We start from the raw sequence: 14,442 nt of genomic DNA, 5'->3' as shown, positions 1-14,442 counted from the left end.
CTCATTTCCATTGTCGAACATTGATCAAATGATTGATGCGATGGCCGGGCACGAGTTAATGAGTTTCCTCGATGCTTACTCCGGGTACAACCAAATCAAGATGAACCCAAAGGATCAGGAAATAACTTCGTTCATAACAAACTTTGGCACATATTGTTATAATGTGATGTCTTTCGGGCTAAAGAACGTCGGAGCCACTTATTAGTGGCTCGTAAATAAAATGTTTGAGAAACAAATAAGGAAAACCATGGAAGTATACATAGATGATATATTGTTTAAGTCTTTGAATGCGGGTGATCATCTTAAATAGTTGCAAGAAACCTTTGACATCCTAAGAAAGTACAACATGAAACTTACCCCGAGAAGTGTGCATTCGGAGTCAGCTCTGGTAAGTTCTTGGGATTACTGGTGTCGCAAAGGGGGATCAAAGTCAACCCCGATAAAATTAAAGTCATAGAAGACATCCCGGACCAGCTATCAAGCGTGAAAGAGGTTCAAAGGTTGACAGAAGACTGGCCGCTTTAAGCAGATTCATTTCCCGGTCTTCGAAAAAATGCCATCATTTCTTTTCAATCCTCAAAAAGAAGAAGAACTTCGAATGGACTCCGGAATGTCAACAGGCTTTGAAGGATTTGAAAAGGTATTTGTCGAGTCCTCCATTATTGTCAAAACCAAAAGAAGGGGAACAAGTGTTGATCTACTTAGCGGTCTCGAAGGTAGAGGTAAGTGCTATTTTAGTCCATCGGGACGAAGGTACGTAACCTCCTATATATTATGTTAGTAAAATTTTAATGGGAGCAGAAACTCGCTACCCACATCTGGAAAAATTTGCCTTAGCTCTCGTAGTCGCCGCTCGAAAACTTAGGTCTCATTTCCAATGTCATCCGGTAGTCGTGGTGACCACCTTTCCCCTGCGGAAAATCCTTCAAAACCTAAACTTTCAGGTAGGCTGGCCAAGTGGGCAGTCGAAATGAGTGAATTTGACATAGAGTATACACCTAGGACTACGATTAAGTCACAAGTTTTGGCCGATTTTGTGGTCGATTTCAGTCCGGGACTGTTACCTTTGGCTACCAAAGAAGCAGTAATGGTGTCAGAATTGACATCAGGAGTTTGGACTTTGTTCACGGACGGAGCATCCAATGTGAAAGGGTCCGGGCTCGGCGTAATGCTAATCACGCCTTCGGGAGAAATCCTAAGGCTGGCCATAAGAACTGTTCCTCTGACTAACAATGGAGCAGAGTATGAAGCTTTGATTGCAGGACTTGAGCTGGCCCGAGGACTGGACTCTGAGATCATAGATATCAAATGCGACTCCCAATTGGTAGTAAATCAGGTCTACGGGATCTTCGAATCCAAAGAGGAACGCATGCAGCAATATGTAATGAAAGTCCAGGCTCTTCTCACATGGTTCAGGGAATGGTTAATTACCCACATCCCCAGAGAAGAAAACGTGGAGGCAGACACACTAGCCAATTTAGGATCGTCCACGAAAATGAAGGGATCGAACTCCAGTACAGTCGTGCAGCTTATGCATTCGGTGTTGGACGCAGATAGCTATTACAAAGTAAACGCAACCAATTTGGTCTGGGACTGGATAAATGACATCATAGACTATCTTGAGCACGAAAAATTGCATGAAGATCCCAAGGCATCTCGGGCGCTGCGCACTAAAGCAGCTCGATATAGCTTCAAGGGAGGTCAATTGTATAGAAGATCCTTCCAAGGCCTATTGGCCCGATGTTTGGGAGCTTTTGAATCTAATTATGTCGTGTGAAAAGTCTATGAAGGGATCTGCGGAAATCACTCAAGCGCGGATTCCTTAGTGTTAAAATTAATTAGGGTATGATACTGTTGGCCCCGGATGGAACAAGATGCTAAGGCTTATGTTCAAAAATGCGATAAGTGTCAGCGCCACGCACCATTGGTACACCAACCGGTAGAGCTACTGCACTCGATTTTCTCGCCCTGGCCATTCATGAAGTAGGGAATGGATATAGTCGGTCTGTTGCCGCCAGCCCCCGATAAGGTGAGATTTCTTTTTATTTTAACATACTATTTTTCCAAGTGGGTTGAGTCCTTACCAGAAAATCAGAGAGCGCAAAGTGGTAGATTTCTTGTGGGAGAATATAATTTGCAGATTCGGGATACCAAAAGAGATAGCCTGCGACAACGGGCCACAATTTATAGGCACAAAGGTCACAAAATTCCTTGAAGACATGAAAATCAAAAGGATCACATAATCACCTTATCACCCGAGTGAAAGCGGTCAAGCAGAATCAACAAACAAGGTGATTATCCAAAATCTCAAAAAGAGATTGGAAGCAGCTAAAGGCAAATGGCCCGAAGAACTACCAGGAGTATTGTGGGCATATCGAACAACGGACAAATTAAGCACGGGGGAGACTCATTTCTCTCTTATGTATGGTGCAGAATCCTTGATCCCGGTGGAAGTAGGAGAACCTACCTTGAGATATTTTCGGGCAGACGAAGAAACAAACAATGAAGCAATGTTGGTCAAATTGGAGCTCCTGGACGATCGCAGGGACTTTGCGCATATAAGGATGGCAGCCCAGAAATCGAGAATAGAAAGATATTATAATCGAAGAGCCAACTTCCATTATTTTAAAGTAGGAGACTTGGTTTTAAGGAAGGTAACTCAAAACACCCGGGAGCTCAATGCAGGGAAGCTGGGTCCGACGTGGAAAGGCCCCTATCGGGTTTCAGTTGTCACCGGAAAAGGGCCATACGAATTGGAAGATCAAGATGGAGTTAAGTTGCCGAGCAACTGGAATGTGGCACACCTCAAAAGCTACTATTTTTGACGAGCATCACCTATACTAAAAGTATATGCTGCAGTATTTTTCCCTTCGTCCAGTTTTTGTCCGAGTTGGGTTTTTATGGCAAGGTTTTTAACGAGGTAGAAACGGAAAACATACTATGAAGGAAGCTTCGTCAACAGAAGTAAGACCTTTAAATGACAAGGCATACAAGCAACGAGCCACTACGAAGCAGTTAGATAGTCTTTTGCTTGGTAGCAAAGTTTCTACTGGGAAGTAAAGTTTGCCATCGGACAAAGGGTTACCCGACCATTCATGAATGCAAGCCACTGGGGGATTGTTAGATAATCTTTTGCTTGATAGCAAAAGTTCCTAAGGGGAAGTGAGGCTTACTATCAAACTAAAGATTATCTAACCATTCACTAGTAGAATCTACAAAGGAGCAAGACTTCCAGTGTTCAAATTCGCATTCGAACACTGGGGGGAATGATATGAGAATACGGCAACAATGACTGCCACATCAGTGGGGAATATGAAATCCGGAAACAAAGTTGTATCATCGGGACAGGGGACTGCGCGGCCAGTCCTGTAGAAACAAGTTGTATAAGTTAGCCACAAGTAATAGCAATTTCTTTTTAGCACAACGAATGCTTATGTACTTTTGAAAATGGAAGGAATAAAGTAAAGTTCTTTTATTTTTATCTTGTTTCTTATCCTATCGATAAATAATTTTATCATTTGAAAGTTAAACAAGTACTTCAAATGCTAGTGCCGTAATGAACATGAGACGTCCTCTTCAAGAGCACCGTAAACATAAGAGGGCCCTCTCTTATGAAACCCTCACGGTAAAGGGTTGATTCCGGAAGAACTTATGCCCGGAATCCAAATGCTATTGGGGAAAAATACACCTGAAGCCTTGCATAATTCGATGCAAAGAGAAAAACTTACGCAATACTTAAACGGAAAGTACGCAAAGAGAAAAACTTGTGCAATACTTAAACGAAAAAATACTTTTATATACAGCAAACATGCCAAGCAGCACAAGTACAAAAATATGAAAAATTATGAAGTATAAAAAGAGAAGGTTGATGCGTATAAGTAAAGGAATAGGCAGCTAAAATCATGGCTATAGTTAACTCGATAACTGGCAAATGTGTTACTAAATCATGGGATGACGCATGTTCGGGGAATTAAATACGGAGAGACGTGCGTCTAATCAATCGTCATAAACTTTTCAGAGGGGATCAGAGAATTTTTCGCTAAGAAAGGTATTTTTACCAACTTTCCAGTGACACAAGGATATGCCACCGAAAAGTAAAGGGACAATCTGTATAGGGTAAAATGTGTTCACATTAAATGCTCGCATAATAAATCAACACGTGGAACCGAAGGCAGAGGGCAATTAGGTCCGAAGGGAATAATCTCGTTTGTTCCCGAAGAGAATGGTGTTCATAAAGGCGAAATAAATGTCTGCCACTCGGTAGGATTTAATGGAGAATATTCTATAGCATTAAGTACGTAGATATGACATTCACTGCCTACTGTTACACATTCTTCAATGGTTCTCATAATTGTCATTTAAGAGGGGCTCGATCCTAGGACCTTGTTCCCTAGGTGCAACTATAAATAGTAAACTCAACAACCATTGTAAGGACATAAATTTTCTGATAAACTTATGCTATACATTGTTCAGAGCTCAATAATACTCTATCTTCTTGCTTATTAATATTGTTATTGCTGCCTCCGGAAGCTCTGCTCCCCGAAACAGGATTTCAGATGTCTTATCTTGGTTTTGACGCTAAATCTTACATTCTTTTTTAATTTGTTTATCATTTTTGGGATCAAATCGATTCACGTGTCTATAAACCACGTATAAATTCAATTGTAACGTTTTACGGGTAAAAATAAATATAACCATTTTACCCTAATATAATTCAAGCACCTATTCATATAGCAAAGGACAGCATTTCTAAACTTTTGTGGTTTAACAAATAATGTGGTCGGTGTCCCTCTTTACGCAACCCCCAATCCACAAACTAAACAAGGTTGTTGTTGCTGTTTGGTATGTAGAATCAACCAATTTTTGTAGATCTATTCTACTACCTTCAATCTACTTCCACATTGAGCCACTTTTTTCTGCAATGCCTTTGAATATTGAGGAAAACCTGTCTAAATCGTTGTTACCTTCCTTTGTGATATTTCTCTCTGCAATGAAGCTAATTTCTAAGCCAAGTGTACATGTTAGGGAGTATGTTACTGCACAGGGTTTTCAGTTAGCTTTTCTCAAGTTTCTATCTCATCCGGTAGCCTCATGTCATTGAAAAAACAAATTCGCCCCTTTTTGCTTAATAATGAAATATTTCTTTGCAGCAAAGACAATGAAGAAGGAGCATTCTTATAGGAAATTAGGAAATCAAGCTCCTAGGATATTTTTGTATGCTTAATTGTTATTACACCTATGACATGTAAAGGATAAGGTATCATGCTGTTTGTTTATGTTTAGACTGCTTCACTTTTCGAATTCCTTGACTTAATCCTAGTGTGGGAACATATAAATAGTTATGCAATTCGTAGGATATCCAACCCTGATTCTCAGAAAATAGATCGAAAAATGAGAAGACAATTAATTGTATTCTAATGAAGTGAATCAACAACTTATAAAATTGGTTGTTGCGAATGCATGAGATTCTTGCTTGTGATTTTTAAGACAATGCTCGTGCCTTCATCCCATTGTTGAGTTCAATTCTTCTCGCTAATATGTGTTTCTATTTGTTCTCGAGTTTCTTGCTACCGAACACACTGGTTTTTATTACACAAAATTATAATATGTAATACATTTTAGTTGTCATGATCATCTTTTACACATATTTTAAGAAATTATTAATAATAAGGGCCTATATTCTTATTTACTCTTCACATTTAGACGGTGTTGGTGTTGTTATCTTAAACCGTCTATCTTTTTGGGCCAAAGGGAGTATAATTATGTTAGATACAAGGTGTAAGCAACCTTTTTGACACAATTTCTAGTTAATGGTGTCTCCAGTTTTAAAATGATGAAACCTAAATTTTGTTTTATCAAGATAAGGTCTAGCACAATAGTGAACATGTAAGACGTGAAAGAAGAGGAAATGAAAAGAAATAAGGAGCAGCAACAAATAATAGCACTAAAGAAAATCTGTACAGGCCACCTATGATGTGGGTGTTTCTTAAGAGTTGAGGGACTAAATGCTGTTGGAAGGTGAACTTAAGTGAGTGAGTACTATGAATGGCAACAGCCCTATAAACGGTTCCATACACATAATGTCATCTAGATTTGTATGATACTTTTATAAAAAGAATCATAACATTCTATGAAGGATATAAATTGTGCAATTTTGATAGCTTTCGAAATTTAAAGCTTCTTCAACTATTCAAAAAATTATATTTTAAGATTAAATGTTAGACCATGTTTTATAATCGAGAAATTTTTGAAAACCAACTGGTGCATGATTTAAAACTAGGTAGATAAGGATTCATCCACTTAAATGGTAGATTTTGTTTCTATAATGAAACACATCACGTGTTACTCTTACTAGACACTTCCAACGATTACTTTTTCTGCTAAAACCAAGATGGAGTTTGAGATTCTTTTAAAGTACAAGTATATTTAAAATGACTACGATTTAAGAGTATCTAGCACTAAGGTTATTAGCAAAAGTTCTATTGGACAAAATTGGAGTAGCATTATAGATTCAGGGGTAACTTCAAAAATCATTAATGTAGCCCATATTCTTTTTCTTGTTCCTTTTCTATTTAAGTACAAAAACGGAAAGTTGATTCAATAATTTAAAATGTCATGATTAACGTTACAAGCTTAACCTAGGTCACTATATACATTATCGCTACAACTAGGTGAATAATATACTCGATAACAAAAAAGGAAACAATTTCAGGCATGTTGAGTTAGCACCAAGCAATTTCAGAAGTACAGCAATACTTTAAATGCCTTGGTTAGGGTCTGAGCTCTGAGCTCTGAACTGTGAAGCTCCTTCTACTCCTGCTCTGCCACCTGGTCTCATTGTGATCACGTTGCTCACTTAGACCTCTTAATCCAGTCATTACAAATTGATAAGGAGAAAATTGTGTAAATCCAGCAACTGATTTTACCCGATTTTGCCAGTGAGCAGCATAATTCAGAAAACTAGAGGAGTCTCTTGGCCAGACTTGATCAAATTGAAACAACTACCTAACGGCGGCGGAAAAATAGACTTCTTTTTCTTCACAGAGATGAGCAACTTCATGATTAGGACCTCCACAGCTCCTGAACAACTGATCATCGTCAGACATGCATTCTAAAACGATACAAATCTTCAATGAGAAACAGTTTGCCCTGGGGGTTTGATAGAAGGGTGCAACAAACGTGAATTTCCTTACTTCATTGTGCCCTTCAATCTCATGAAAATCCAGGAAAACAAATTGAGTTAACTTCTCTTCGAGACTCATTTTTATCCACAGCCTATTCTCGCTCGGGATGTTATGGAGTGTGATATCTAAGGATACACCAACAAGCAGCCCAGAGATGAAAGGAAGAGGATTTTGAAAGTCATTGCCTTGAAAATGCAGTTCAGCTTCCATACATTTGAGATTTCCCGAAGAAACTGCCTTTCTTGGAGTGAAATGCTCGAGTGACTTAAGAAGGAGATATGGATTATCCAAGATCGGACAACTAGTGGTATCAATCTCACTCAATGACTTCTGAACTTCAACCACAAAACTGGACGATACAGTGGATCCTTCTCCACAAATATGTTCAATACAAGACATCACAGAATGTAATTTCTTTAGAGTAGTCTCGTCTACACAGGCTTCCATTTTACAAAGTGTCAATATACCATTTGCAATTATTAACTCTAAGATAAGAACATTGTCGTCTTTGGTTAAACCTATGAACTTATACCTCATATCCCTCAGGCATCTGTCGAGTTTTCCCAAAGAGCACTGCAATTTCCCACATTCATGGCAGTAGAACTCCTTGGAGAACATCAAGTGTGAGCATAAGTGTCCAAGTCGTTCCAAAGCATCTATATATAGTAAAGCAAACACTAATTCACCCCTGTGATTGTTATCTGATATCATTCTCAATTCTGCCTTCAAACTCCTGCATAAACCATACAATTGAGAAACATTAGCAATGGGTAGTATTAGATACCTTGACTGGAATATACCAACAAATTACAACATGCAAGATATGATAGAAAAGATAACCATCATTGCAGCAGAAGGCAACTTTGTTCTATAAACAATTATAGGAATTCCTGCAAGTACTCAAAATAATAAAATGAAACAAAAATAACAGTTGCATTCACGGGTAGTCATAGTTTGATACTAAAGAATTGCAACCTCAATGTTCGAGTTACTTCATCAATCAATCCAAGTTTCAGCGATGGCCAAATGTCTATTACCACCTGAAGGATGATATTCACACAGTTTATCTCTTTATTCTGCTCAACCTGGAAGTCCAAAAGCGAGCTTTCTGCTTCCTTCAGTTGTAATTTCCTCCGAATGTGATAATTAGAGATAGCTTCACATCTTTGTATCAATTGCACATCACATCCCTCCAGATGCTCTTCCACTTTAAAAAACTCCGATGCAGAAACAAATGTGAATCTACTGCAATAAGAAAAATAAGCCAAAAGTGTTCTCTGGTCAACTATTTCAGCCAAACTACGAGCGATTCTCCCTAATAGTGTGACTGCATAAGAGAATATTCTTGGTGGAATGCTGCAAGTTTGCTGCTTCATTGAAACTGGCGCAGAGGTGGCTAACACTAAATATGAAGCTTTTCTTGCATTGTCATAACCCAACTTACCTCCAGAAGACGGCTCTATCTGCACATACATTACATGGTGACTAAAAAAACTTATATAAGTGAAATAGTCAGAATACAAAGAATCAAGGAGATTAGATCTAAAATAAGACGTTTTCAAAAGTTCTGCTTTTAAATGCCAGAAATGCTGTCAGATCATATCCTTCACTTTGTTTATGAGTTTTTCAGTTTATTTGACACAGTTATATCATCTGTGTGGATACATGTAACTAACAAAAGTAAAAAATAAGTAGGGTTCTGTAGGAATCTCATGCATGACACTATCCTACAAAAATACATGTATTAAGAGGTAAGCAACTTATTTTGGGGGGTGTGAAATGCGCAATCGGTCATTTAAAAGCGGGCAACTTAGACATCTTAACTGCACATGTAAGGAAATTGAAGAGCTTTCAGAATATTTTTGTCCTGCATAGCTATTCTGATTTTTAGGCTTTCTTTCTGGTTAGTTAGAAATGTCATTTTTCAGAATGTGAACTGCTGAATTAAACAATTATAAGTACTCATGTTCAACATGATTACTTATTAAACAGTTGCAAAAGAGAAACTAACTCATGTGTCTAGATTAGGGTAAGAACAGTGATTTTGACCAAACCCATATTAAAAAAATAAAAGAAAATTATCAATTAGTTGAAAAGGCTGATATAAAGAACTCGTAACATCTACAGCACACAGAGAAGCTCCACATACATTTCTGGAATTGTCCATAAAGCATCACTTGAACTTATGTACTGGAACTTTGAAAAAAAATATAAAAAAAAGAACTAATGTACTGGATCATAGAGGGGTCCATACTTACCATTTGGGAAACTTCATTAATCAAGCTGACTAAAAAATTTCTGTTGTTTTGCCCAACCACGAACAAAGCGGAAAAGACTTCAGTTTCATCCTGATAAATAAAATTTTCAGCAAAATCAGAACAATAATTAGATAACAAATGTATCTTAGCTTCCCATATCTAGGTAAATAATCTACTAAAAATAAAAGGAAATATCATAAATGGGATATCCTCAAATTGGGATTTCAAGCAACAATTCCGCTACTTCTAAAATAAAGTCCCATAAATATTGAATGCACAAAGCTGGGTCAATGGGTAAAAGTTGAGTCTGAACCCAACCTAAAGATTGATATAAAACTTTAACATCTCCTTCTATTTAACATCTCAGTTTCAACTCAGCAATTAGCAAATATCTCAGCTCAAGTCAGCAATTACCAAAATGGATATTGTCCCATCATTATCAATTCCAAGTTCTGTTTGCTTGGAAAAGCAAATATCTTTTTCTGATGTAAATTTCTTTAATGCTTTTCTTACTCTATTTCTCTCGTGGGAGAAGTACCTTCTTTCTTGCCATTATTGATCCGAATTATTTTCTTTTAGTCCCATTCTCATACATCATTCGTTCTGTCATTGTTGCCCTTTAGGTAGCAGTATTTCTGCAGTCACTGAGTAATTTAAGCCTTGTTTACGGTGATATTATTAAGAATATCTGGTTACAATTGGGAGAAGTACCTTAGTCTTGGTAGGGGCAATTCATTCGAAGTTTCATAATTGGGGGAGAATTGGTAGGACATTATTGAACAATAAAAATTGTTGATAGAATAGCTTGTGATAAGTACATATTTTGTGGTTACAAGATTAGACAAGATTAAAATGACCACATTTGCAGAAAGGGCAAGTAGCACACTCTGAGGATAAAATGAGAGAAGGTCGCTTGAGGAGGCTGACAAAAGTTGGAAAATTCTGGCTGGAGTTTAAGTTAAAGGATTAAATGGAATTTTCTTCTTATTTGAATTCCCATCAAGAAGAGAAGCAGAAAGAATCAAGTTGGGTTGCTAGGCCTTTTAAAATCTCGAGCTTCATCTTAAATGGTGGTCGATTAGCATTTGTCATCGACAAAATTGGCACCCTAACCATGTATGGATTTAACTGCTCTGTGAATAGCAATGTAAAACAATCTTTCTGCAACATACCTGTGGATACAATTCAAAATCTCTTATAAGTCCATCAACACACATCTTGAACATAGCCAAGCTCGGTAGTTCTGTCAGTTTTAGTACCTTCCTCGCTGTACATCTTATCAAGCTGTGACTGTCAAGTAGAATCCCAAGAAACTGTAAAACCAGAAATAAAAAGTTTAGAAGAAATCTCAAGAGTCTTTTCTTTCAAATGAGCAAAAGAAAATACAGTATTATGTATTTCAACACTACAGTAGTCAACATTTCCCTTGCAAGTAGCTAGAACAGTCAAATTAAAAAGAGAAACACATCAATTTCTTGATGTTTAAGCAAGCATAGCTATACTAAAAAGGGATAAGGGATTAATCAAGACTTGACCAGCATTGCAGTCTCAATTATCAAGATAAGATGATGTTATTTTTAACCAGTTTATTCCACAACTGCTAAAGTTGCACTATGTTCAATCACGCTGACAAACAAACACTAAATGCAGCAATATAGCAAGATGCGGTCCAGGTGTAAAATTTGAATGAGATGCAGATAAAGTATTCACACTTGCCTGTCTCTCAACAACGATCAATCAAACAAAGGCCTCAAAAGATGGATCAAAGATTTACCATATGCAGATGCGCTTGTTGCATCTTTAGATGGCCAACCATCGCCATATGATGCATAGTATCTAAAGCTTGTAATCTTACAGCCGTTGAATCATCATTAAGTACGTCCATTAAAAAGTTCACAACCTCATGAGAAAAATCAGCAGAAAGGATAGCCAATGTTTGCAAAGCTCGGCAAGCAGATTCTCTTACCTTCAATTAAGCAAAAGAAACTTATACTTGCATATTCCTTATTGTAAAGTTTCTAAAAGTAGAGAAAGAGAAAGAGAAGTGACTCTCAGAACATGGCAACAAAAAACATTACCTCACTAAATTCATCCTCCAGCCCATGTAGAAAAGCAAAACTAGCACTCGATGCTGGTATCCTGAAAATTTTCTCAGCGTACTGGCCAGGAAAATTCATTTCTTTTGTTGCAGATGAAGCTTTCTTAGATAGCGTTTGTAACAGAATATATTCCGAAACAATTTCAATCTTCCCTAGGGCACTAAATACTTCAATCCTGACCTTGACACTCATGTCTCTCACCATTGAACATAGCTGCAAACATATCATGTAGAATGAGAAAAGTGAATCAAAAAGATATCTTGCATTATTGTTTATATGACCATTGCACAAAAACAAGATAAAAACACTATTATAAACATCTTATACTCATACATTTGAAGCATTTACCAGGTATAGTTGAAACAAATTAGAAAAACGAGAAGAAAGAGTGAGAGAGTACATGCTGGCTAATTCGGTTTCACACAATTTTGATTCACAAGATGATCATGGCAAGACTCAGACACCTCACGGCAACATTGTTGTTAAATTAACAAGAGAAGTATCTCCAACGGTTTCTTCTGATCTCCCTCCAGAACCTAATACAGTAAATGCAAAATGACTCATTACAAATATTAAATCTCTATTAATATTTTTCAAGTAGTTCATTAGGGGACCAATTTGGGTGCCATCTACCTCTAGAAGCATCATAATTACCATTAAGCTTACTTCTTGTGTTTGCTTCTTTTCTTTTATGTAGGTAAATACCTTATCCCATTTTCAAACGAAGGGTGGCAAGGGTGAGATATTAACAGAGATGAATTTCACGTGACACCCAATCAGAGAGAGTTCTTCTTCTTCTCCTCCCTACCTTTCTAAGCTGAGGGTCTATTGGAAACAGCCTTTCTACCTTCACTAGGTAGGGGTAAGGCCTTTCTACCTTCACTAGGTAGGGGTAAGGTCTGCGTACACACTACCCTTCCCAGACCCCACATGTGGGAATATACTGGGTATGTTGGTGTTGTTGGTGTTGTTGGTGTTGTTACCCAATCAGAGAGTTAAATGGATAAGAAAAAAATACCTGCAGAAATAATGCGTCAGACCGGTCCCTTTTACTTCTCTCTTGTTTAGATGCCACAATTAACTGCCCGCATGCACTAACCTGGATCAGTGACAGGAGTAAAGAATTAGTCATTGATTATAAATATCCTCTAAGCAGGAAAGTCTCTGATCCTCAGACGTTAATTTTCCTACAGCAGAACAAAAATTTAATGCAACACTAAGTAGGACAAGCAGAATCCAGTCATCTGGGCGAAATCCACAACAATCGTTGGTATAAAAAAGGTAAAAGCCAGAGTTCTAGCACAGAAGATAACTAGTATTTGACAACTCTTATTTATTCCAGTTCGGACACATGACAAAAATTCATAATTGCAACATAATTAACCAAAGAAGAACATATAATTTAGTTCCAATGAGATGTAATATAGGAACTGGCCAAGAACAAGTTCTACTCAATCACAAATAAACATCTTTCTAGCAAGAGCCTCATCATACTTTATCAAAAATAAAATAGATAAATAAGAGCCCCATCATGACCTACAGTAATAGAAACACCCTACATACACTATTATGCCTCTATCCAAGCTAGTTGGTTCGGTCATACAATCTCAAATATCCATTGCGCTACTTTTGCATGTATTTTTCATGCTAATATTCAAAATTTTGAATTTTTAACACTAAAGGATGTCTATCAATTTTCTACTAAGATACAAATAATTCATACATTTCAAATAGCTTTTTTCCATAACGCAAATACATTTCAAGCAGACATATATATACACATCAGACTTATTCAGCATTGGGAGATCTTACCGCACGAACAGCAGAGCATCGCACGGAGTCCTCGGAATCAAACAAAAGCTCAACAGCTCGAAGATAGCAACCGTGGATGAGACTTTCATCTTCCACAACAATGCACTTGCACAAATCAGCTAATCCATCCAAAGCAGCACCACGAATGTACGGATAGGGGTCCTTCGTAAATCCTAACAGAACCGTAAGCAAAACCGACGGCCGTATGTCAAATTTACTCACATTAAAAAGCAACCAATGGCGAACAGAAATACAGGGACGAAGAACGAGTGAGAGGAATATCGATTCATCGTTAACGTTGATATCTGAGATGGAGAGACAAGCGAGGGCATCGGCGAGTGAGCGCGTGGAAGTTGAAGGGATGAGAGAGAATTCACGGACGGTGGAGATGAGGTTGTGAGAGAGGTGTGGACGGTGATGGGAAAGTAGAGAGAAGAGGTGGAGAATGTGGTGGCTGAGAAAAGGATTCGTATTAGGGTTATTGTCAAGGTTTTTGAGAGAGAGCGTTAGGGTTTTGAGTATGAATGAAAGTGTGGAGTCGGAGGTGGAAGGGTTGACAATGAGAGAGAGGGCTTGTAAGAGAGCTTGAGGCCTGATGTTCTCGTTAGTCTCCAAATTCCTCCGGAGGTGGTGTTCCATCGGCGGACAGGGACGGTGATTCGTCGCCGGCGAAGGGTCCTCTTTATTAATACAGGGGACCTTCAAGTTCAATGTTATGAATATTAGCCATTTATAAGTTGTTTGGCCAAATTTCTAAAATAACTTATTTTGACTAAGTGTTTTTTTTTTTAAAATATTTTTCTTAAAATTATTTTTATTTTGTTGAGAACCATTTTGTGTTTGGCTATTTAATTTTAAAAGTATATTTGAGTAGCAATTAGTATTTGGTCAATCTTTTAAAAAGTGATTCTAAGTATATTTTTTTAAGAAATATTTTTGGAGGGAAGCTACTTTTTTTTTGCTTTTACTCATAAGTATTTTTTTTCTTCTAAAAACTTGGTCAAATACTTTAACTTTGAATAAAAAAATATTTTTTTACCTCGGACAAGCCTGGCCAAACTGTCTATTAGAGCGGTATAGGATCTTTGT

General features: G+C 37.6%; 2 protein-coding genes across 6 annotated transcripts; one reads left to right on the top strand and one right to left on the bottom strand.

The window, feature by feature from the left end:
* The first annotated feature begins 877 nt into the window (after positions 1-877).
* On the top strand, positions 878-1,777 carry LOC138892276 (uncharacterized). Its single transcript, XM_070175981.1, has one exon. It carries the CDS (start codon positions 878-880, stop codon positions 1,775-1,777), a length of 900 nt encoding a protein of 299 aa, XP_070032082.1.
* A 4,771-nt stretch (positions 1,778-6,548) lies between these two features.
* On the bottom strand, positions 6,549-14,059 carry LOC104106094 (protein SIEL). Of its 5 annotated transcripts, XR_001971191.2 has the most exons (10): positions 13,354-14,059; positions 12,560-12,640; positions 11,521-11,754; positions 11,217-11,408; positions 10,615-10,755; positions 9,443-9,532; positions 8,160-8,647; positions 7,871-7,917; positions 7,717-7,790; positions 7,521-7,624 (listed from the first exon to the last, which is right to left on the bottom strand). XR_001971191.2 is itself a non-coding variant. In XM_070174853.1 (9 exons), the coding sequence occupies exons 1-9, from the start codon at positions 13,990-13,992 to the stop codon at positions 7,002-7,004; spliced, it is 2,604 nt and encodes an 867-aa protein (XP_070030954.1). In that variant the 5' UTR covers positions 13,993-14,059; the 3' UTR covers positions 6,549-7,001. The 5 variants fall into 5 exon arrangements, 4 of the variants coding, with proteins under 4 accessions (XP_070030954.1, XP_009612868.1, XP_018629650.1 ...); XM_070174853.1 differs by having other exon boundaries at positions 6,549-7,917; positions 8,160-8,429; positions 8,629-8,669; XM_018774134.2 differs by having other exon boundaries at positions 7,493-7,624; positions 7,717-7,917.
* Positions 14,060-14,442: the final 383 nt, after the last annotated feature.

Source organism: Nicotiana tomentosiformis, chromosome 5 (assembly GCF_000390325.3).
Source record: "Nicotiana tomentosiformis chromosome 5, ASM39032v3, whole genome shotgun sequence".
NCBI classification, from domain to species: domain Eukaryota; kingdom Viridiplantae; phylum Streptophyta; class Magnoliopsida; order Solanales; family Solanaceae; genus Nicotiana; species Nicotiana tomentosiformis.
Note: the sequence above shows the minus strand (reverse complement) of the source record. Positions and strands in the feature narration are given on the sequence as shown.

Bases quoted from the DNA above. Each gene is read 5' to 3' on its own strand.
- LOC104106094 (XM_009614573.3), bottom strand. From the start codon at position 13,992: ATGGAACACCACCTCCGGAGGAATTTGGAGACTAACGAGAACATCAGG. The intron at 11,409-11,520 runs GTAATGTTTTTT...GCTTAATTGAAG, and splicing joins TGGAGGATGAATTTAGTGAG to GTAAGAGAATCTGCTTGCCG. The intron at 7,918-8,159 runs GTTGCAATTCTT...TGGTTTATGCAG, and splicing joins GAAGTAACTCGAACATTGAG to GAGTTTGAAGGCAGAATTGA.
- LOC138892276 (XM_070175981.1), top strand. From the start codon at position 878: ATGTCATCCGGTAGTCGTGGTGACCACCTTTCCCCTGCGGAAAATCCT.